This window comes from Dermochelys coriacea, chromosome 1 (genome assembly GCF_009764565.3).
Source record: "Dermochelys coriacea isolate rDerCor1 chromosome 1, rDerCor1.pri.v4, whole genome shotgun sequence".
Lineage (NCBI taxonomy): Eukaryota > Metazoa > Chordata > Testudines > Dermochelyidae > Dermochelys > Dermochelys coriacea.
This window is the reverse complement of record NC_050068.2, coordinates 98,868,361-98,892,039: the sequence shown is the minus strand read 5'-3', so window position 1 is coordinate 98,892,039 and position 23,679 is coordinate 98,868,361. Positions and strand designations below refer to the sequence as shown.

At 41.3% G+C, this 23,679-nt stretch overlaps 2 protein-coding genes across 3 annotated transcripts in view; both read left to right on the top strand.

Moving 5' to 3' along the window:
• Positions 1–10,210, top strand: part of SLC15A1 (solute carrier family 15 member 1) — a 47,459-nt gene extending 37,249 nt beyond the window's left edge. The window contains exons 17-23 of the mRNA XM_038418617.2: positions 1,935–2,081; positions 3,966–4,015; positions 4,394–4,501; positions 4,646–4,742; positions 5,226–5,372; positions 6,428–6,535; positions 9,282–10,210. Coding sequence (XP_038274545.1) covers positions 1,935–2,081; positions 3,966–4,015; positions 4,394–4,501; positions 4,646–4,742; positions 5,226–5,372; positions 6,428–6,535; positions 9,282–9,416 — 792 coding nt within the window. The 3' untranslated portion in view covers positions 9,417–10,210. The remainder of the gene's footprint in view (positions 1–1,934; positions 2,082–3,965; positions 4,016–4,393; positions 4,502–4,645; positions 4,743–5,225; positions 5,373–6,427; positions 6,536–9,281) is intronic.
• A 3,863-nt stretch (positions 10,211–14,073) lies between these two features.
• STK24 (serine/threonine kinase 24) overlaps positions 14,074–23,679 on the top strand; it is a 134,594-nt gene continuing 124,988 nt past the window's right edge. Inside the window, exon 1 of one of the 2 annotated variants that reach the window (XM_043504707.1) lies at positions 14,074–14,517. In XM_043504707.1, the coding sequence (XP_043360642.1) occupies positions 14,476–14,517 (42 nt within the window). In that variant the 5' untranslated portion in view covers positions 14,074–14,475. The remainder of the gene's footprint in view (positions 14,518–23,679) is intronic. The other variant, XM_038375063.2, reaches the window with a different exon arrangement.

The following is a 23,679-nucleotide window of genomic DNA, read 5'->3' as shown; positions in this document are numbered from 1 at the left end:
CACAAGGATACTTTAATTTCTAAGCACTGCGCTCCTGCTGCTAGTCCTGGAGGGGCTAGGGAAGGACAGGACTTCTTCTTCCTCTACCAGGGCCACTCCCAAGGCTGGGTCAGACTCATTTCCGGGAACCTTCCCTGGATACAAGAAGCTCCATGGTTTTTGGCTGGGAATCCAGGTCTGAAAGCAGCACTGTTGCCAGCAGCAGCGCAGAAGTGCATGTGGCATGGTATGGTATTGCCACCCTTCCTTCTGCTCTACTGTTGGAGGTGGTGCTGCCTTCAGAGCTCGGTGCCCAGCCAGCAGCTGCCTTCTGGCTGCCCAGCTCTAAAGGCAGCAGCACAATATCCCCGACAGCAACCCCCCCAGTATAGGAATTTACATACTTGGTTCATTTCTTCCTTCACACCACTTCAGAGTATCAAGAATTTCATTCACAACAGTATGTGGAAGTGCTGATAATTTTCTCTCTACTTCTAAGTAAATTTGTTGCTCTCACCAGATGTTAAATTGATACAGAGGAGTGAAGGTTTCAGAGTAGCAGCCGTGTTAGTCTGTATTCGCAAAAAGAAAAGGAGTACTTGTGGCACCTTAGAGACTAACAAATTTATTAGAGCATAAGCTTTCGTGAGCTACAGCTCACTTCATCGGATGCATTTGGTGGAAAAAACAGAGAAGAGATTTATATACACACACACAGAGAACATGAAACAATGGGTTTATCATACACACTGTAAGGAGAGGTTTCAGAGTAGCAGCCGTGTTAGTCTGTATTCGCAAAAAGAAAAGGAGTACTTGTGGCACCTTAGAGACTAACAAATTTATTAGAGCATATGAAGTGAGCTGTAGCTCACGAGAGCTTATGCTCTAATAAATTTGTTAGTCTCTAAGGTGCCACAAGTACTCCTTTTCTTTTTACTGTAAGGAGAGTGATCACTTAAGATAAGCCATCACCAGCAGCGGGGGGGGGGGGGGGGAGGAGGAAAACCTTTCATGGTGATAAGCAAGGTAGGCTAATTCCAGCAGTTAACAAGAATATCAGATTTCAGAGTAGCAGCCCTGTTAGTCTGTATTCGCAAAAAGAAAAGGAGTACTTGTGGCACCTTAGAGACTTAGACTTAGAGCTTATGCTCTAATAAATTTGTTAGTCTCTAAGAATATCAGAGGAACAGTGGGGGGTGGGGTGGGAGGGAGAAATACCATGGGGAAATAGTTTTACTTTGTGTAATGACTCATCCATTCCCAGTCTCTATTCAAGCCTAAATTAATTGTATCCAGTTTGCAAATTAATTTTAATTTAATAGAGGAGTGAAGTTTAACCATGGTACAGGTACAGCACTAACAGAGTGCAGGATTTTCCAGTGCCAATGTGCTTCAACCTTGTTCTGGAGGAAGCATTCAAGGATAGTGCAGCCTCCATACCATTCAGTCTTTGGGTTACCTGCTGAGACTTTCAACAAGGATATTAACCAATACCAGTTCTTATGGAGGTTTAGCAATGCAGAGATACTTCCTTTCCCACACTCTATGAGTAGGGCCCTACCAAATTCACAATCCATTTTGGTCAATTTCATTGTCATCGGATTTTAAAAATCATAAATTTAATGGCTTCAGATATTTAAATCTGAAATGTCATGGTATTGTAAATGTGGGGGTCTCAACCCAAAATGGGATTGTGTGGGGGTGGAGAGGTCTGTGTGAAGAAAGAAATGAATCAGAACCATTTATGGACAAAATGATTACAGTGGTTTTAGATGCAGAAAACTGAACAAAAATCTGAAGTGGGATTTATGAGACATGTATGAAGTACCACAGACCATGTGCAATATACCTAATAAATTTCAGAACTCTTGAATCAGCAGGATCCTGATAAATGCATAGACAGAGTCACAGTTATGTGAATATACATGGCAAATGTTCTTTCTTTTTTTTTATAGACAAACTATAAGACATTTGACACTATTAGCTTAACAAGAATGAATATAGCCTATGGAAATCAAACCTTAAATCAGCCTCTTAATATTCCGGGAAAAGAACGTCATACTCTCTTACTAAAAAATACAGGTGGCATCCAAACTGAATTGGTAAGCTTGTTTAATTCCTAGTTAGTATTCCAATCTCTTAACATCCAATCTTCTTAAATGGAGAGTGTTTAATCTCAAGTGAAGTTGTAAAGGCTAGCTCTGTGCGACTCCTCCTTTCTGGGAGAAAAAGTACTATGGAACTCGGGGGAACCACAGAGAGAGAGGTGGGAAGATGATATGTATTGTTGTATACCTATACCTTATGTTATATTAATGTGTAAGCAGCAAGGAAACATGTCATTTAATATATAGTTTAAACATTTCTGGATAAACATAAATCATGTTAAATGGATGGTCTTAGTTTCATGCTTCACAACAATCAGATGTATTAACAAAACTCTAAAAATGAGACTTGGGGGCAGGTCCACAAAAGGGACTTATATCTAGGCCAGGTCCACACTATTGGTGCTCTTGCAGCACAGCTACAATGCTGTAGCTATGCTGCTGTAACACCATAGTTTAGATACTTTCGACTTTGATGGCACGGGTTTTTCCATTGGTGTAGATACTCTACCTCCTTGAGCAGTGGTAGCGAGATTGATAGAAACATTCTTCTGTTGACTTGCTCACATTTACCCAGGGGGTTAGATCAGCATAGCTACGGCATGCAGGGATGTGAATTTTTCACAATCCTGAGTGACATAGCTATGTTGATCTAAATTTTCAGTGTTGACTAGGCCTCCATGTTACAGCACCTAGCACTGAGGTGCCCTGCCACCTCATGGAATCCACAGCCCTGAGTTAAGCAGCACATGTCCCTATCCAGTGCATAGGGAAATTAAGATCCCAAGAAAGGGGTTCACAAAAGTAAGCAAGCTGATTGGGGTGGGTGGGTTGCCCAAGCTAGTCAATAGGAAATGTCAGAGGTAGGTGCCCATCTCTGGACTAGCAGGAGGCATCCTCTTCTAGGGATTCACAGCCATGAACCATCTCCTCGATTTAGGTGCTTAAGACAGTTCTTTTTCACAAAATAAATAAATAAAAATTAGGAGTCAGTAGTGCCACCTTTAAACCCAGTAGTTAGACCACTCACCCAGAATGTGGAAGCCCAGGGTTCAATTCTCCCTCTCTGCTTGAGCTGGAGCAGGGAATTGAACATAACTCTCATATGTTCCATGTGAGTGCCCCAACCACTGAGCTATAGACTATATTCTTTTCTTGAAGTTGTTCCACTTTTTATGAAATACTTAGCCATTGGAGCAGGGATTGGAACCCAGATCTCATAAGTGAGTGCCCTAGAGAGTCATTGTCACTCTCTCTCTCTGGCCCAATTAATATTTAAGTATTTCAGACAAAGTGGAATGGCTTCAACAGGAGAGAAGCCCACCCCAAAATATTGTATAGCCCAGTGGGGTGGGAGTCCTGTGTTCAATCCTTGCTCCAACTCAGGCACAGTGGAGATTTGAACCTGGGTCTCTCCCATATCCCACTTTATTAAGTGTAAGGGAAGCACTGGAATCACCGCCTCTTCCGTTTTGCTCGGGGTTCAACCTGGTAGACAGCCTCAGAGAAGACCTGCCAGATCAGGCCCCACAGGTGAGATATGTGGGGGATCCTACTGGGGCTGAGATGTGAGCTGAACATTAAGATTAAGGTGTCTTAGCACATGCCCACCAGCAGAAAGTTAGATGCCATGAGGACTTTACCAGTGGAAATTTAGTTGCTTACAGAGTTAGATGGCAGCTGAAGTATGAGGATTTAACTTGTGTATTTAGGCACCAAAAGTAGTAGTTAGACACTCGCCTAACTCTGTGTATGGATCTACCCTTGAAGGCTTATTCTGAAGTAAGAGACAGTGGATATTGGTACATAATAGTACACATCATAGCATGTCAAAGATACCAACACAAATATTTTATTCATGATAATTGTCTTTTCCACCAGCTGCTTGATGGCCTTACATCAAAGTCAGAAGATGGAAAAAATAAAATCAGGTATTGTTAATAAACATTTGCTTTACTTCACTTCAGCTGAGTGTTACTATGGCATCTTTATAGTCAATATCTTGTTTCTGCTTCCTTCAACCTGAATCTTCATTTGTTATGAAAAAAAAACAGATTTTAGCTTATTGATTCATCTGGAAAGGGAGATGGATTCTGATTTGCTTCTTGCATTAGCTACACATTTTTAAAGAGAAGAGAAAATGTCATTTAAAAATGATCAAATCTATTCAAATGAGATGGGGGAATAAAATGATTTCAAATGTCTGTTGCATTGCCAGTATATAACGTAAAGAATGTTAGCTTTGTGTAAGTTTTACTTATGTTGTTTTGTTTTATAAGCAAGTATTGTATTCTTTTTGTTTTGTAAAGATTTATAAACAATTTGGCTTCAACCATCAACATCACAATGGATGGTACTCATCTTAGAGATGTGAAGAATTTTTCTGCCACCAATTATACATCATTTACAAGAGGCGTGTAAGTATTTTGCTTTACCTTAATCCAAAGCCTTCCAGGAAAAAAATAGTCTTTGTCCTCAGAAAAAATACATGGAATTCATAGTATTATTATGTAAGTATAATTAATTCCAGAGTTATTTAGATTAGCTTCTTTGTTTTTCAGAAAAGAGATTGTTGTTTTTGCAGACAATTCACTGACTTGCAAAAATCAGTCAATATCATTTGGATATGGCAGTGCATACACTATTGTAATTCAAGAGGTAAGTTGTCAATGCTGCTAGAAGATGCAGAATAACTTTTGTGTTACACTACTTTTTAATTTTTGCCATTGAACAAATTACCTACTTGCTATTGATGAAATATAAAATAACTACATGGACTTATCTCATATATTAGAATATTTTATCTTAATGTAGTTTTAATAAACTATAAAAATAATAATGGATGTAATGGATTGCATTCTGAATCAAAATGCATATGGTGAATCATGTAGGGGTTCTAGTTTCTGCCTAACAGACTTAAAAACCTGGAGCCCGGTCAGATACCCAGGGCTTAAAGGTCTTAATATGGATTCAGTCACAAAATTATCACTAATTTAAAATTCTCTATGCACTGTTGATTTATTTTATAGCTGGGAGAGTTGCTCCCTGATGAAAATCTCATAGCATATTTTTATCTTTAGAAAACATGCAGCATTTTCATCATTGTTTTCTAATGTACCATTTTCATTATTATAATTTCAGTGTAACAGCAACACACTAGCACTCAAATACGTAGAAGATATCCAACCCAATACAGTTCACATGGCTTGGCAGCTCCCTCAGTACTTCATTATGACATGTGGTGAAGTGGTCTTCTCTGTCACTGGGCTGGCATTTTCCTATTCTCAGGTAGGAGATTTCTGCCAATTAGTATTCCTGAGATGTGTCTTTACCTTTTACTGATGAATGTAATGGTCTTACAAAGCAAACAGAAAAATAGTTAGACTATCATTAAAAAAAAATAATCACCACTGCCATCTATGTGAATTAAAACAGTTGCCAGATTTTTTGTTGGTATAAACTGGCATTTTTCAATGACTTCTGTGTTGATTTCATCAGAGCTATTTGATTTACAGTAGCTGATAATCTGACTACCAGTCTTCAGGTCACTCCATCATACAAAGTGCTTGCCAATGGAAACTCTTGGCACCAAAGGAGTACTGCTTCTTGTTATGGAGCCAACTCTGGGTGGGGAAAAGCTAAAAACAGAATGAATAGATACTGACACCTTGTCTACACATGTTGTGCTGGTTTAATTTAAATTGCTTTTTAAACTCCTGTGTGGACACTCTTATTTCAGAGTGGTTTATTTTGTTTTAGCTTCAAAGTGTCCCTCGTCAATTTAAGCTAAATCAAAATAAATATGATTTAAACTGAAATAAGAGCTTTTTGCATCAGTTTAATTGTGTACCTCTTTGTATCACCTTAAATAATTTCTCTCCCCTTATTTTTAAGACACTCCAATTTGTCTCATATATTAGCCATGAGTGCTTTTTTTTAATGTTCATTTCCTTTCATTCTGATGAATAATATACGTACTATAAGATGTTGTGCTCATATACTGTTGTGATGGGTACCTTATAAGTACCTAATTTGATTTGTTATTGTGAACTCTGATTTCAGCAACAATTTTGTACCCAGTGAGTTTGAGTCATATGTAAAATATGCTTGTTAATCACTCATTGTAAACAATATATGCAGTATTGTAAGCAATACTGGAAATTTACTGCTTCTGCAATCTTTCCCTGCCCTTCCCACAATTCTTTAAATAAAAAAACAACAGCATTTGAAGTTAATGTTAGGAATCAGCTAAACTTTAAAGATCGAACATGAACCTATATAATCTACTTTTATAAGATGTGTTAAAATGCAAAACAATTCAATTAAATATCTTGTTTCTGTAGGCACCTTCCAACATGAAATCGGTTCTTCAGGCAGGCTGGCTGCTGACTGTGGCTGTTGGTAACATCATTGTTCTTATTGTGGCTGGGGCATCAAAACTCAGTGAGCAGGTAAATAGACATTAGCACAAAACTGTACGGGTATACTGCATTCTTATTGCTTATTATATCAGTTCAGTATCAGTGTACTATACAGCTATGGTACAGGGGAGAACAATCATAGATAAGCCTCATAAACTTCTTTTTGCATCACTTCGTTACTGTGGTGGATTTGTAGTTATAACAAGACAAGAGCATATTTTTTTTTTTAAAAAAAACCAAACAAACCACTAGCTGGAGGAGAGTCATTGAAACCCACAGTCAGCTAGGCAGAATTACCATTTACAACTGAGTGACCTCAGTTCAGATGTAAAGATCTGACTAGACCATATGAAGCACACTGAGATAATTGGGTAACTAACATTATCACACAAGCTGCTGTGACCTATTTAGATAAAGTCTGATGTGTATACTATACAGTATACAGTGACCAGGTTTTCTGGGTGCAATATTAAGGTGCAGTTCTGAGGAGGGACTCCTCCATATCCTGGGTTAGTCTCTAAGGTGCCACAAGTACTCCTTTTCTTTTTATACCATAAATAGTCGCTTTCCTTTCTATTGTATATGGGACAGAGACGGTTGGTGGCTTGGAGTTTGGAGCACCTTCTTAAGATTCTGCTGGAACTCTCTAGTTCTTCCAAGATTCATTTTAAAACAACTCTTCTTTTAAAAAAAATCTTATTATGAGTTCCTGCCAGCTGTGTCCCCCAAGCTTTTTCTACTCCTAATTCCTGCCCTGTTCATGAAACAGGCTAGTTCAGCCCTTTTGAAAGTTGCAAATCATAAAAGATTAGGGTTGAAAGAGACCTCAGGAGGTCATCTAGTCCAACGCCCTGCTCAAAGCAGGACCAACACCAGCTAAATCATCCCAGCCAGGACTTTGTCAAGCTAAAACCCTCTAAGGATGGAGATTCCATCATCTCCCTAGGTAACCCATTCCAGTGCTTGACCACTCTCCTAGTGAAATAGTTTTTCCTAATATCAAACCTAGACCTCCCCTACTGCAACTTGAGACCATTGCTTCTTGTTCTGTCATCTGCCACCACTGAGAACAGCCTAGCTCCATCGTCTTTGGAATTCCCCCTTCAGGTAGTTGAAGGCTGCTATCAAATCCCTCCTCACTCTTCTCTTCTGTAGACTAAATAAGCCCAATTCCCTCAGCCTCTCCTAATAAATCATCTCCTAATAAATCAACCCAGCTCTCTAATCATTTTCGTTGCCCTCCACTGGACTCTCTCCAATTTGTCCACATCGTTTCTGTAGTGGGGGGGGGGGGCAAAACTGGACGCAATACTTCAGATGTGGCCTCACCAGTGCTGAATAGAGGGGAATAATCACTTCCCTTGATATGCTGGCAATGCTCCTGCTAATGCAGCCCAATATGCTGTTAGCCTTCTTGGCAACAAGGACACACTGCTGACTCATATCCAGCTTCTCATCCACTGTAATCCTCAGGTCCTTTTCTGCAGAACTGCCTCTTAGCCAGTCGGTCCCCAGCCTGTAGCAGTGCATGGGATTCTTCCATCCTCAGTGCAGGACCCTAACAGAGAAATTACTACAGTGACCAGGAGGAGGGGGAGACTACTCCTGCAAATGGTAGAAGCACAGCTGGGCTAATGGGAGAAAAATAGGGCAGCCCATGAAAAAACATGTTTTTAATTTCTACCCACCAGGGTTTCTCTCCTATCCACAGATGAGGCCCGCAGAGTCCCCTTCTTCCCTCCCATTATTTAAAAACCTCTACATTCAGCACCTGGCATCAGAGTCACTGTTTTTCTGGCCAAAGAGGACTACGCAGGATCCCTTCAGAAAGTATCAGTGCCACTCTTTAATTAGAAGGCTTCAGTTCAGGGGAGGAAAATGACCCCCTTCTTAGAAGTGGGCTTTTATGACATTCCTCATCCCTGCTAGGCTGAGCAGCAAGAAAACAAAACATAATTAACATGATTAATTAAGGTTTTCCCCTCTTGAGTACTTATTTATTTAACTAATTTGTTATATATTTGTATGACTGTAGTGCCTAGGAGACTTACTCATGACCAGTGTCCTATTGTGCTAGGTGCTGTACAAACACAGAACACAAAGGTTGAGTGAATGTGAAGGTTCAAGTTGCACTCACTGCAATCAGTAGAAGCTTTGCCATAGACTTCAGTGGGAATAGGATAATGCCTATTTAGCTCCCAATAAGGCAGTAGTTTTCAACCTGTGGTCCACGGACCCTGGGGGTCCACAGACTATGTCTAAGATTTCCAAAGGGATCCGCACCTCCATTCATAATGTTTAAGGGTCTGCAAATGAAAAGAGGTTGAAAACCATTGCCCTAGGGTAAATATCATGGTGTCAGTCCTTCTAGACAAAGAGAACTGTATAGAGATTCATCAGCAGTCAATCAGTAACTCTACAGCATCACCTGGAACAGACTGCAGAGCCTTCTCAGCATGCCCAGACTTAAACTTTGTTTTATTTTTAGATGTACATGAGATAGCTTGACATATCTCAAAAGTCCAAAGTACATTAATTTGGGTACCTAGTCCCTTCTAAAACCACATCATAATTCTTTGTGTGTGTGTGTGTGTGTGTGTGTGTGTGTGTGAAGATTAGATAGATAGATAGAGAGATAGATAATGATTTTATCTAATCTATCTATCTATCTATCTTTTGAACCAATTCAGGAATGTCTGCTTGTTTACAATAAAATATCATTATGAACCATAGAAATGCCTATAGATAAATAATGTTAACATTTGTTTCTTTACAGTGGGCAGAATATGTGTTGTTTGCTGCTTTACTGATGGCAGTTTGCATTATATTTTCCATCATGGCTTATTTTTACACCTATGTGGATCCAGTTGAGATTGAAGCCCAACTTGATGAGGATGAAAGAAGAAAATAGAAAATGAGAAAAGCATTTGTGAAAATGGAACTGGGCCTATCTCTCAGAGTGATCTGTAAAGATGAATTCAGAGCTGAATGATGTAAATTTATGGCATCCCATTAACTACAACCACAGTAAGAGAAACTGGAGTATCCTTAACAACCATTGGATGGGTTCTCTCATAGGAAGGGGGGAAAGAGCATTGCTCATTTAAAATGCAGACCCTCCTGAGGAGCAAAATCAAGAGCTTAGTCTTTTGTACAGAACATGATACTCTAAGAAAACTCTGGAAACTTGCTCCCAGCAGAATTTGTACTTTAAAAATGGACCTGAAGCTTAAATCCCAAAGCATTAAAATACTGAAATTGCACTTGACAGTATTGAAGAGTTCCTGTGATGAAAAGATGTATTATTTTTATATTGTATTGTAATTTTATATTGTGAAAAGGCAAATACTTCCAGGAAATAATAATTAAAGCCAAGCCGTTTGCACAGCCCCAGCAGCTCATTATCATTCAGGAGCAACATTATTATCCAGGTCAGCGGAGTTTTGAAAATCCTTTTTAAAACTGCCTTACAAATAATGAATTTAAAAATGCACAGCTTAATTATAGAAAGCTGTACATACTGAATATGTTACCAGTGTTAGTATTACACTACAGACCCCTACAACCCACCTGTGCACTCTATTTACCCATTTAACTGCTGGTAACTTTAACCAAATATTTTAGACTCAGATGGCCACCAAGATGAAGTCAAAGATGAACAGAACTCTGAATGAGCAGCAGCATCTAAAATAAAACTCACATAGTAACAAAATAATTTAGTTTGGGATGTTTCTTTGAGAGGGAAAAGGAGTTGAAAATAGTGTTTCATGCTAAGGAAGAACTTTAGATCCTACCTTACTTGGAGTGGATTTGTCAAGACGTTACGACAGGCTCCTCTGCCAGCCTTTCTTTTGCCCACTAAGTTTACAAACAGAAGCAAATAGTTCCCAATGAGGACAACATCTTCTGCCCAAAGTGTTGTCCTTAACAAATATAGCACTTATTTGCAAACTGTCAACTCTTTTTTTTTAAGTAATAGGTAGGAAAAGGTATATACAGATAACTATACACAGGTACATCATATGCTACTCTAATAGGCATGGAGGTAAGTATATGGGGAAGCATTCAAATAGGACTGGAGGGATAAATCTTCAGAAAATATGTGAAGATTCAGCATTTTTTGCAATTTGGCCAGAGGACTAATGAGTGGGCTTCTTGGTTATTTGGTTCTGAGGCAGATGATTTATTTTTAACTTGCTTTGAAAAGAAAATATAATATTGCAAGGCCCATTGGCAAAAGTTGTCATGCTCAGGGTGGGAGTGGGGACAGGAAGAGTCTTACAGTATAGCAGAATGTTCAAGAAGGTAACAGAAACTTGTCTCATTATCTGATCTCAAAGATCTATGCAAATCCCATCTAAAACATAGAAAAATTGCAGCATATTTTTCATTTCCATAAAATACATTTAATTCAGTGAGAATCCTGTACATTTTAACCCTATTCTTCTGTGACAACATTAAGTAATCGAAGTTCATTTCCTTATTTAAATTAGAGATGAGTTGACTTATACAACAGTATTAGCAGGAAATTTTCAAATAGCTTGTTACGCACACAACTATGACAAACAATGCAATTAGAATTTACATCAGCCACACAGCATTTATTACACTACAGTAACTTAATTTGAAGTATTGCTGAGTATCTCACACAAATGTTTTCACTGGTGGTGCATCAGCTATATATATATCCTAATAATTTACAATTAAAACAGAATAAAAAACAAAAAACACTTCTTTTTTCCTGTTCTACCTTCCCTGCAAACTCATGTCATAATGACTCTCTAGCTCCGGGGTGGCCAACCTGAGCCTGAAAAGGAGCCAAAATTTACCAATGTACATTGCCAAAGAACCACAGTAATATGTCAGCAGCCCCGCATCTGCTACCCCCGTCCAGCCCCGAGCGCCTCCCACCCACTGGCAGTCCCACCAATCAGCGCCTCTCCCTCTCTCCCCATCTCCCCCAGCTGTTTTGCAGTGTGCAGGAGGCTCTGGTGGGGAGGAGGGAGGAGTGAAGGCATGGGGGAAGGGGCAGGGGCCTTGGGTAAGGGGTGGAGTGGTGGCAGGACCTGAGGCAGAACAGGGGGTTGAGCAGAGAGCACCCCACAGCACACTGGAAAGTTAGCATTTGTAGCTCCAGCCTCAGAGTCATTGCCAATGCAAGGAGCCACATATTAACCTCTGAAGAGCCCCATGCAGCTGCAGAGCCCCAGGTTGGCCACCCATGCTCTAGCTGATAAAAGAGATCTGGATATGAGGCTTTGGATCTAAGCAGTATTGCTGCCTAAACATCCAGATGAGTTAACATGACAGGTGTTTGTCTCTGCCTCCACCGGGATTGACTGCTCAGCCCCTGTTATCCCAGGTTAAGAGTGCAAGAACAATTTCTGAAGTTGACTTGTCTGGTAGAATATAATGCTACTTAGACCACCAGTCTACTTGGAGGGATATTAGGCTTCATATAGATTTTTTACTGAAGACAGGATATGCTCATATTAATCAAGTGACAATATGATACATTGAAGTTTGTTGTAAGAGCAAGGCTGATTATAAAATCAACTGTAACTTTGATTAGAAATCAAAACTGTGTACGTGCAGATTGATTTTAATCTTGATGTACGAATTTATATTTCCGTATGCTGCTAATGTTATACATTACACAACACAAAGTTCTGCTATATGTGACAGGGTCAGACCAGATGGCTATAGGAGAGTAATAGAAGGCAGATATATTAGCCCCAGGCTAAGTAGGTCCCTTTTTCCTGGGTAAGGTAACTGGGAAGGTTCCAGAACAATCAGGAACCTTCTGGAGACAATTAAGACAGGCTGATCAGAACACCTGCAGCAAATCAAGAAGCTGCTAGAATCAATTAAGGCAGGCTAATCAGGGCACCTGGGTTTAAAAAGGAGCTCACTTCAGTTTGTGGTGTGTGTGTGTGAGGAGCTGGAAGCAAGAGGCACTAGGAGCTGGGAATGAGGATGCGGATTGTTGAAGAACTGAGGTGTACAAGCATTATCAGACACCAGGAGGAAGGTCCTATGGTGAGGATAAAGAAGGTGTTGGGAGGAGGCCATGGGGAAGTAGCCCAGGGAGTTGTAGCTGTTGCAGAGCTGTTCCAGGAGACACTCTAGACAGCTGCATTCCACAGGGCCTTGGGCTGGAACTGGAGTAGAGGGCAAGCCCGGGTTCCCCCCAAGTTCTCCCAACTCCAGATCAGACACAGGAGGAGTCTACCTGGACTGTGAATTCAGAAAAACGGCCAAGTTGAGGGCTGCCGTGAAGCTCCAAGGTCAGCAAATCCACCAATAAGCACAAAACCCACCAACGTAGAGCAAGAACTTTGTCACATATATTATTCTGAAATCATCTGGCTTGTTTAAATGAGAATCCTGGACTCCACTGGAACATTTAGAAGTTTACACTCAACATTAAAGTATCTTATACAAAGTCCTTGCTACTAGGTATTCTTGTTAATCCTCCTGCTGTGTCTGACATCAACATACTGCTTTGAGGTTTTTTTATTCTGTAGGCCTCATTAGGGTTTTGAACTAATAAAAGGTTAAATCATCTATAGAAGGGAATGCTATATATCCACTGCATGTAATTGCACTGTCCTCATTTAACACCATTAACTAGTTCAACTTGTCTATTATAAAAATCAGAGGTTTGCTTTTATTTGTATGGTGCTTATCATATCACTGGCCCTCTTACACAGGATAGGGTAATGATGACAAAACAGAGAACTGCCTCCAGTGGCCCAGAAGGAACAGACCAATCTGTCATCAAAAACAAAAGCCAAGCCAAAAAAGAAATGCAAAAAAAGGAGGCCAAGCCATCAAACGCAAACAGATCCCAACAAGTCTTGAAGACAGTCACAGAGGAAAGGATGCACAAAAGGAGTAAGGCATTGCAATGCTGAGTGTCACAGCACCTAATGTTTAGGTGCCTAGAAAATCACTGGAATTCACAAACCTTGAGTTAGGCGCTTAGTTTCCCTATACAATGCCTTGAGAGAGACCGGCTCCTTGGAATATGATTCACAAAATCATGCTAGGCAGGGATCTGTCTAGCACAGAAGACAACAAATTTGATGTCATTTAAGCACACTGGAACTGATGACAATAGGTATTTATGGGGTTAAAGGCAGGATAACCGTGTGGCAGCTAGGCATTTCATTATATAGTGGTAAGTCTCCAGCTACTCTGGGGAGGGGGGTTAGAATGGAGGAGAATTAACCTGGAGCCCTCTTTCAGCGGGATGTGTGTGTGTCTTTTTATGCAAACTAGGCTCCAGCCCTAGGACAATGCTCTTGACAAGGCAAAGGAGCCCTACGCCCTTCCTCTCCGATGCCAGCTAGGCACACAGCTACCCGCAGACAGACACAGGGGGCTGCCCCCCGGCAAAGCACTCCGCCCCTCAGACACTGCTCCCCGGGGGCACGCCTACCCACAGACACCCCCAGCGCGCAACCCCTCCCGCGGCGATTCGCCCCACTCAGCCGGAGGGGGAGGGGTCTGAGCGGGCCCGATCACAGTGAGCTTAATCCCGGGCGCGTCAACGGGCTGGACCAGTCACCAGCATTGCGGCGCGAAGCCCGGGAAGTGCCGCGTGCCACCGGCGGGCACCGCCCGCAGATACCAGGAGGGGGCGGGGCGGCGGGGCGGGGCGAGCCGAGCGCGAGCGCAGCGCGGCAGTTGCCCCGCGCCCGAGGTGGTTTGCGTTACGCTTGCAGCGCCCCCCCCCCCCCCCGGCCCAGCAACCGCCGCTCTGTGCGCTCGGAGGAAGTCGGGCTCGACGCTGCGTCTGTGACGGGACCCGAGCTGCGAGGGGCGGGGGAAGTAGCGCCAGGGAGCCCCGGCGCGGAGACGCTCCGGAACCGTCGCGCGGGGAAGGGGCGAGGGGCTGATTCCCGTCGCTGGAGCCGCCTGAGAGGAGCCGACCCCCGCGCGCAGCGCGCATCGCTGCCGCCGCCATGGCTCACTCCCCGGTGCAGCCGGGCCTGCGGGAGATGCCGGTGAGGATCTAGTCCCGCCCGGACGGGGGGGGGGGTTGCGGCATGGACTGTGGTGCCTGGGGGTGCGGGTCCACGTCCCTGCGGGGGGGAGCTGCGCAGCCTGGGGTCCGGCACGGAAACGCACCCGGAGACTTCGGGGGGGGGGTGGGGGCGAGAGGCCGCCTGTGGGGATCCGCCTCTTGGGCCCAAACCCCGCTCTCTCCCCTATGTGCTGCTGGGGTTGGTTTTTGGCTGGGCGCGCTGGCGGTGATGGGGCGGGGGGGGGGGGGGAGAAGAAGAGATCGGGCGCGAGCAGCAGCAGCAGCAGCTGCAGGGCGTTTGGGGGGCGAGTCCCCAGGGCGGTCGTGGCGCTGTCGGGAAAGGCAGCTGCGCTCTGGCGCTGCCCCCTTAGTTCCCGGAGCGGAGCCGGGGCGGGGGGGCTGCTCGTTTGGAAACAAGCTGCGCTTGGCAGAATAAAGCCCGAGGTGCCTGGACCGTGGGGCTCGCTCCCTTTCTTGCCGGCATGGAGGGGGAGGGCGCGGGTTTCAGCGGCGCTGCGTGTCCGCCCCCTCCCCCCCCCCCCCCCCCCCGGAGCCCGCATCTTCCAGGCGCTTCTCAGTCGCCTTCCGCTGCCCGCTTCTCAGCTGAGTTTGGAAACCCAAAGCCTCCCTGCAATGAAGAGCGTCGCCCTTCAGGGTGTGCTGTCGTGCCCATCTCTGTAGGAGGGTCTGTGGCAGGCGGGGGCTGCTGGCGGGCTGATGTTTGGCCCGGGTGTTCGGGATTTTTGTTCTGTCCTGTGAGTTGCTTCGTTAGAGCTGGTATGTTGTGGAATTTGCTGCTGGATTTACATTTATATTGTGACTTGTTTCTGAATAATTGTCAAGGGCTCCTGATCCCTGGGATAGGCATCCCTGTCTACTTTATCTTCATTAGTCCAAATAAAATAACCAGCCACTTGCAGAGAAATCTTAAAACTGTCAGTATTTGTCTATTGCTGTGCTAGTCCCCGTGTATCTTTATTAAACCTTGCATGCTACTTCATGAGATGCCACTTGGAGCCCCTTTTCCTCCATTTTTGTTCTGTAATTTTCTCAAATTACCTTCTGGAGTTAAAATGTTTTATATTTGGTTTTGGCTTAAAAGTGAATTTATTTCTGGTTAGTTTTCCATCGATCAAATACACTAATTCATGTTTTTCTGGGCTAGCATAGCCTGGAGGTTTTAATTGAAAACTTAATTTGTATATCTTTAGAGGAAGATGTACTTGCAAAAGTGTAGAGGAAAGATGGGTGGGAAAGAGTTAAGAAATAGTTAAGCATGGTATGTACTACACATGCACAGTGTTTTTGTTTTGTTTTTTGCTTTTAGATTGTGTGCACTCAGTCCAGTTATCCTTGTGCCCTGGAGGGCACCTGACTTTCATGTACTCTGCCAAGTCATCCATCTCCTGCTGATACCCTTGAAATCACCCTTTATTTTGCAGAAGAATATTCTTAGGTGTTCAGTATGTCTGGGGATTGTTTAAAACAAGGAAATAAAATTTTAAATACTATTTAACTGTTATGGATGAGTCTGAATTCAGAAAAGACATATTTCATTGCGTTTCTTGCAGGAACTGTAATTTAAACACATTGAACACTTTAAGCTCTGTAGGTGCTCAAATACTATGGTGGCCATATGAATACCTTGTCCCTAATCTTGCAAACACTTACGTGCATGTATATGTTTGCTTTAATTCAAAGCCAAGGGTAAAATTATGCTTCTGCTTTGCAGAATCAGGTCCCTATAGGGAAAAGCTATACTATATGAAATATTATACAGAATATATACAAAGAGGTCATACGGCTTCATGGAACTTTAATTGCTTCTGATGGTGCATTTTTAAAGCCTCATTTATTACTTTATTGCAATAGTGAATGCTATAGTTAAAGATCACCTGCAAGTGATTTTAAAAAAAATTGTGTGTGGCCTTTTGCTTTTCTATGCTATATAGACTTGTTTAAAGAAGGCCTGCTTTTCTGCTTTTTAAAATTTTAAATTGATACTTTCTAAGGTGAAAATAAGTAATTCCCTGTGATAGGATCTCCCAACCTGGGACTGTGGGACTGCTGTGCCCCCTTAATTTACTAATCTGGGTTCTCTTCCCACAATGCCTTACTGGTGATATGAAGCAAACCCCTCCAGGTGCTGTTATCACTCAGAACAAGCACGTGTAGAGCCCCATACCCAGCTAGATTACATGAATGCTCCCAGAGCTGCTCACAATCAAATAGAGCAAGGCACCATCCAAATCTCCCTAGCTCTCAGCCTTGTACCTCAGGAATATACCGTCTTGCACTACTCAAGACCCTTCCTTGAGCAATGCAAGTTTATTAATTGGTTCACCACTTCATCAATAGAAAGTGGATATACACCAGCCTTTGTAATCTGAGCAAATTTACCAAGCACTTCAGTTAAACTCACTGGTAAGAATAAAAATTAAAATAAGTTTGATTACAAATATAGGTTTTAAGTGAGCTGTAGCTCACGAAAGCTTATGCTCTAATAAATTTGTTCGTCTCTAAGGTGCCACAAGTACTCCTTTTCTTTTTGCAAAAAGACAATTGTTACCAAAAAAAAAAAAAAAGCACGCAGGCTAAATTCTTAACCTTATTAGATAAGGAATATCTGGACTAAGCAGTTTTTCTCACTCCACTGGATACTGCAGGTTGGATACGGTCTTTTATACACAGGCTTTCCCTGTTAGCCTGAGGACCAGTCTCCTCAGCTCCAGCATTCTCGTTGCCTTCAGCGTAGGTGGGAGAAGAGACAGACAAACCATTTGGCCTCGTCCTATATTTTACTTTACTAGTGAAAGCCTTACACAGCTTTTTACTTCACTAGTGAAAGCCTTACACAGTAATACACTTACCTCTATTAACAGTTACCAAAACAGAATACACATGCTAAGCATACAATTCTCACCACTCCCAATAAGGCAGATGAACTTTTCCGAATGGCCTGTCAAGAACAGGTCATCTGGGGACTCCAGTTTCTTTATGGTGTGATTGGCAGGGTGTTGAGGCCTGGCAGCTCTGATCTTGGGGCTGTGTCCTGGAGTTGGTTCTAGAGAACTTCCTTTTGGACCCCAGTTTATACAGTGTAACTTAAGTCCTGCTTATCTGTACCATCACGAGTCATTTTACTAAAGTATTAAAAAATAATTCTTTGACCAATCCTAGCATATTGTGAAACAATGCTTTACCGAATCATACCACCTAGTTGATTTACAGCTACCAAAATTATTTATGTAACAGACAGAAACAGTCAAAGAACCAGACAGACATACAGATAAACAATAGAGAGGTAGGGACCATAAAGGTAAAATGATAAGGAAGTAGAGATTTCACACCCACAACTGTTGATAAGTGATTGCGTGCCAGAGCGAATGCTGTCAAACAAAGTTTTCTTTAAACATCTTAAGATCTGTTTTTTTTAATGTGGGGATGGTTGGTACTATTAGCATAGGATCTCTTTCTTAACAGCCCGATATTCCATTATTTTAATGTAATTTAGATGGAATGTGAGGATGCGGCTCATTCAAATTAAGGCTCACCCCCAAATTTAATCAGCAGTGTGCTTCTTTGTGGGCCCTATCCCTTCTTTACACATGACCTGTCTCTTTCTACTTTAGGAAAGCTTTTCACTCACTCACTGTGGAATTTGGCAAGGCTGGTCGGTGGAAAGTCTCTCGTGGCCTACAAATTAAATTTCCTCAGTGTTTTATCCCTGGAACTGTAGTCTAGATCAGTGGTTCTTAACCAGGGGTACGTGTACCCTTGCCGGTTCTCAGACGTCTTCCAAGCGGTACATCGACTCATCTAGATATTTGCCTAGCTTTACAACAGGCTATGTTAAAAGCAGTAATAAAGTCAGTTCAGACTAAAATTTCATACAATTACTTGCTTATGCTGCAGTATATACTATCCACTGAAATGTAAGTACAATATTTATATTCCAATTGATTTATTTTATAATTGTATTGTAAAAGTGAGAAAGTAAGCAATTTTTCAATAATATTACGCTGTGACGCTTTTTGTATTTTTATGTCTGATTTTTGTAAGCAAGTAGTTTTTAAGTGAGGTGAAATTTGGGGGTACGCAAGACAAATCAGACTCCTCCAATAGTCTGGAAAGGTTGAGAGCCACTAGACTAGATCTAACTCAAGCCTTCAGATGAGTGGAAGCTAGCAATTTCAGTTTAATTTCTACAATAAAATACTATTAATTAGGGCTGTCGATTAATCGCAGTTAACTCACGTGATTAACTCAAAAAAGTCGTGATTAGTTGCAGTTTTAATCGCATTGTTAAATAAAAGAATGCCAATTGACTAAGCGAATGGACTTGTAGGCGCTAAAGTTTTTTGCATTGTTTTGTTTTTGAGTGCTGTTATGTGACAAAGAAAATCTACATTTGTAAATTGTACTTTCATGATAAAGAGGTTGCACTACAGTACTTGTATAAGATAATTGAAAAGTACTGTCTTTATCATTTTTACTGTGCAAATATATGTAGTAAAAAATAATATAAAGTGAGCAGTGTACACTGTAGTTGAAATCAATATATTTGAAAATGTAGGGGAACATCAAAAATATTTAAACAAATGGTATTTTATTATTGTTTAACTGTGCAATTAATCATGGTTAATCTTTTTAATTGTGCAGTTAATCACGATTAATATTACTATAAGGGAGTCTAAACAAGGATAATGCGGGTGGAATTTTTTGGTTTTCCTTCCCCCATCCCTTCCCACATGCACCTCAAAAGGTATCAGATTAAGTGATGTTTTTGTTAGTATTCAGTTTCTTTCTCTTTTCAGAATTTACAGATTGTTTCACGGAGTTGGGCTTTCTCTTCCTGATTGATTATTTATGTGCAAGATATCTGTACATAGCATTACAGAAGCAGACCATGTCAGACTGCTCTTAAAAGAAAACATATAACTGTGGGCTGAGCTACGCCGGCCAGATGGCCCCAACCTCTTAAACAGTTAACCGTTTAAATGACATTGCTGTCATGCATCTAAAATATTCTGGTCTCTGCTTTGTAGCATACTGATGGTGTCAGAGAGGATGATAAGAGGCTAGAGGAGAAGCCATACATAGGAGGGTTGGGGAGAGGAAGTGTCCTGGTCATAAGCCACTGATTCAAATCCCAAAGAACACTCCAGAGATGGTGTATAGGTGTTATATCGTTTTGTCTAGATTTGTATATATCTTGTTATTTAAAGTGTAATTGCGTATAAAACAAACATAATCCAAAAAAACCACAACCATCAAACAAAACATTGCTAACCCTTTGTGTTATATACTTCAATTATCGTGTGTCCTTGAAGAGGTAAATGATAAACCAGAGTGCCTTCAAGTTGGAGCTCTGGAAAAGGGTGTGCTTAATCTAATGGAAAAGGAGGACTTGTGACACCTTAGAGACTAACATTTATTTGAGCATAAGCTTTCGTGAGCTACAGCTCACTTCATCGGAGCTGTAGCTCATGAAAGCTTATGCTCAAATAAATGTTAGTCTCTAAGGTGTCACAAGTCCTCCTTTTCTTTTTGCGGCTACAGACTAACACGGCTGCTACTCTGAAACCTGTCCTTAAGCTAATGGGGAGCCTCTGATAGCCAGCACTAGTGTTAGAGACTAGGTAGTTGGACTACAGGGACTCAGCTATCAGAAGGGGTGCTAGATGGAGGATCTGTAGCCTGAGGTTGTGTCTATAGACCCAAAATCAGAGGCAGGCAGACCTTCCTATGAGATAAGGATGCCCAAAAGATTGACTTTTGCTGGGATCCTCATCCAGTCTATTCATAAGTACTCTTGGTATCTGGATGGTGAATTTCCAAGATGTTATGACCAAGAACCAACATAATCTTTGGGGATAGATGCTACCTGTAATCAGTTTCCTTTTTGAAGAGTAGAAAAACAAAGCAAAAAAGCTAGTGACTCAGCTGTATGTAGCATCTATGCATGTCCTACAAGTGAATTACAACAAACTGGCTTGTGGCATGGCTGCTCCTATTTTTCTGAGGTGATACTCTGGAGTCAAATTTTCTGATCTTATGTGTAACGTTAAGGCCTATGTGGAAGACCTCCTCTGTGAAGTGGAAGGGTCTTTGCACCCTCAAAAATGGATGAAATACTGAGAAAATGGACAAGTCCACCAGGTAAGATGACGCCAGTAAAATAAGTAAATTTTAAACATTGGTTTATTTCAGGGTTAGACAAATTTTGAAGTTTGAATTCAGATAATATTTTTCATGGGGAACATAGCTCTAAGATCAGATTTAATTGCATTTGTGATTAGTGAATATTGTTTATACATGAAAAGAGGAAAATCAGGCAGAGAAAACATGTTTCAGATGGGGGTAATATAGTTGAAAGTTTAATCTTCTTTACTTCAAGTGGAAATTCACAAAGTGGTGGAGAGGCTAGGAGAGGAAGCAGTGAAGATAACTATAGGGAAATCTCTGGAGAAATTAATGTAAAGGATTAGAAACATTTCAGAATGAATTTTTTTTTTTTTATTTTCTCTTAGCGGCATAGAATCAGAATGGAATAGGTTCCCAGAGAGGATTGAATATATGAAATTAAATTCAGAAACCACAAAGGGGGAGAATAATGTAGCATCATGGTTCTTTTTGTAGTATAGTTTCAGCATGGATCCTTACTTTTCTCTAGTCAATAGTTTTAAAAGAAAAAATGAATTTAGTAGGCTATATATTAGGGATGTAGAAGCATAGTCTTACTGGTTAACTGCCTTAACCATTAACCCCCACGTCAGCTGGAGTGGGCCGAACTGCGCTGGCCAGATGGGCCCCAGCCTCTTAAACAATTAACCATTTAAATGACATATTTTTAATGGTATTTACATCCCTATTATATATAAAATCAACGGAATGGTCTTAAGAACGTGAGATTATGGAATGTGATTGCTTTCATTGTAAGATACATATTTTGTTTATCAAAGGTATTCAACTCAACTACAGAATAAATTAGTCTCGTCCTCTTAGTGAACAAAAATAGATATCAGAGACATTATAATAAAAAATGATCCAGATCACTGCTGGTATAACAGTTTGGTGTTTTTGCAGCCCAGATGTTTAACAAGAGCTTGCTATAGGTGATTATATTAAAAATGAGGCTGTTATAGCAGGAAAACCATCTGGATGCTAGGAGGCAAATGACCCGATTTCTTTGTTAAAAGTGACAGGTAGGACACAGGATGTGAAGGTACAGGAAGTATAGTTTTATCCCTTCACATTTGGGGAGGGAAGTATTTCCTGACAACTACGGCGAGTTTTTTTCCTTCCACAGTAATGCTACAGTGAGGATGCAACACCTCTGAAACAGTGGCTTTTCTTACTATTCAGCTTCCAGTGAACTGGAATGTATAGAAAGAGTGACTGAATTCTGAAATTTAGATTAGTCAATACACAGCATTAGTAGATAATCTCTTTAAAAATAAAATGGGAGCAGATTATTACAGCATCATTTTAAAATCCTTGAGGGCACCTATGTACTTTTCTTTCTTTTGCTGTCACACGTCTAAAATATTCTGGTCTCTGCTTTGTAGCATGCTGGTGGTGTCAGTTTTTTTTTTTATCACACACTTGATGACTGAACAGGTTTTTCACCTCCAGTAGTTATATTTGTGGCATTTTTTTTTAAATTAAACAGAGGGTGGAGAGAGAATGCATGATGATGTGCTATAAAAGTTATATCTGCTTGAATCTGAGATGACTATTACAAGTGATATGTAGATGGGTCATTCAATAAGGCTTTAATACTGTGCTACTGTATTTTGTATATGTCACATGTAAAATAGCTTTTCTGTAACAAATGTTTTAGAATTTTAAAACATTTTAAAGGGACTGTTTTGTATCTTTTGTCTGAAAAACCCAAGTGTGTTATGGTTTATTGCTGAAACTCTGTAGTTCCCATTAACTTCAGTTGGATTTGTTGGTGCTTAACATTTCTAAAAAACAGACTATTCTCTATCAGTTCAGCTTACTTTTTATAGCTTTCTGTATTTAAACAATTGTGACTTTAAGACATGGCATTGTAGGAACTTCCAGGGCTGGAAGTAGGATCTGGGTCCCACTGAGTATCTGGGAAGCTCCCCGCAGGGTGATGCTAAATGTTGCCTATTCTGGGCCTCAGACCTTTGTAACTTCCTTGGAGGAAGAAAGGAGGGGAACTTGCACACTAGGGGGAAGAAAACTTTTATGACAATTTTAAAGCTGTTTAAAAACTTGGGTTAGGTCCATAAAAGGATATACATGCCTAAGTCCAACTTTTAGGTGCCACTGACATCCTTTAAAATCCTCTGCTCAGGTGCTGCCTAACTCTAGGCACCTAGGTTTCTGCTGTTAAAGTTCTCTAGGTGTCTAAAAATCTGCCAGAGAGTATATCCTAGCTTCCTCACTCTAGCCATTCTTATGCCTAATCGCCAATGGGATCCTCAAATTAGGCATAGAGTGTGGTACCTGATCTGGTAGGCATTCTCAGAGCATGCTTAAAAGGAGGATGAGAAATTGATGCTGGTACCCCACTTATAACTTTTAGCCCAGTGATTGGAGCAATCACCTGGGATGTAGTAGATCTGAGTTCAATTCCCTACTCTGCCTGATAAGGAGAAGGGATTTCAGTTTGGGTCTCCCCATTCCCAGGGAGTGCCCTATCCACTGAGCTTTGAGGTATTCTGAGGTAGGTCTCTCTTAATCTCTCCTGTTGAAATTGTTCCATTGTCTATAAATAACTAAATGTTCACTGGGCCAGAGACTGAGTGATTAAATTCCAGTCATTAGGGCCCTCATCTGGGAGGTGGGAGACCCAAGTTCCAACCTTCTGTTCCAATGAATATTTAATTATTTATACACAATAGAACAGCTTCAACAGGAGAGAGTGATACCTGGCCCAGAATACACGATAGCCCATTAGGGCACTCTCCAAGTAATGGGGAGACCCATGTTCAGATCCCTTCTTCCCATCAGGCAGAGGTGGGATTTGAACCTGGGTGTGTCTCATCCTCAGTGAGTTCTCTAACCAGTTAGAGAAAAAGTTATAAGGGGAGGTGGTGCCTCCTTATCTTCTTGCATTTTTTATAAGAAAGGGCTTAGGTGCCTAACTTCAGGAGAGAAGGTT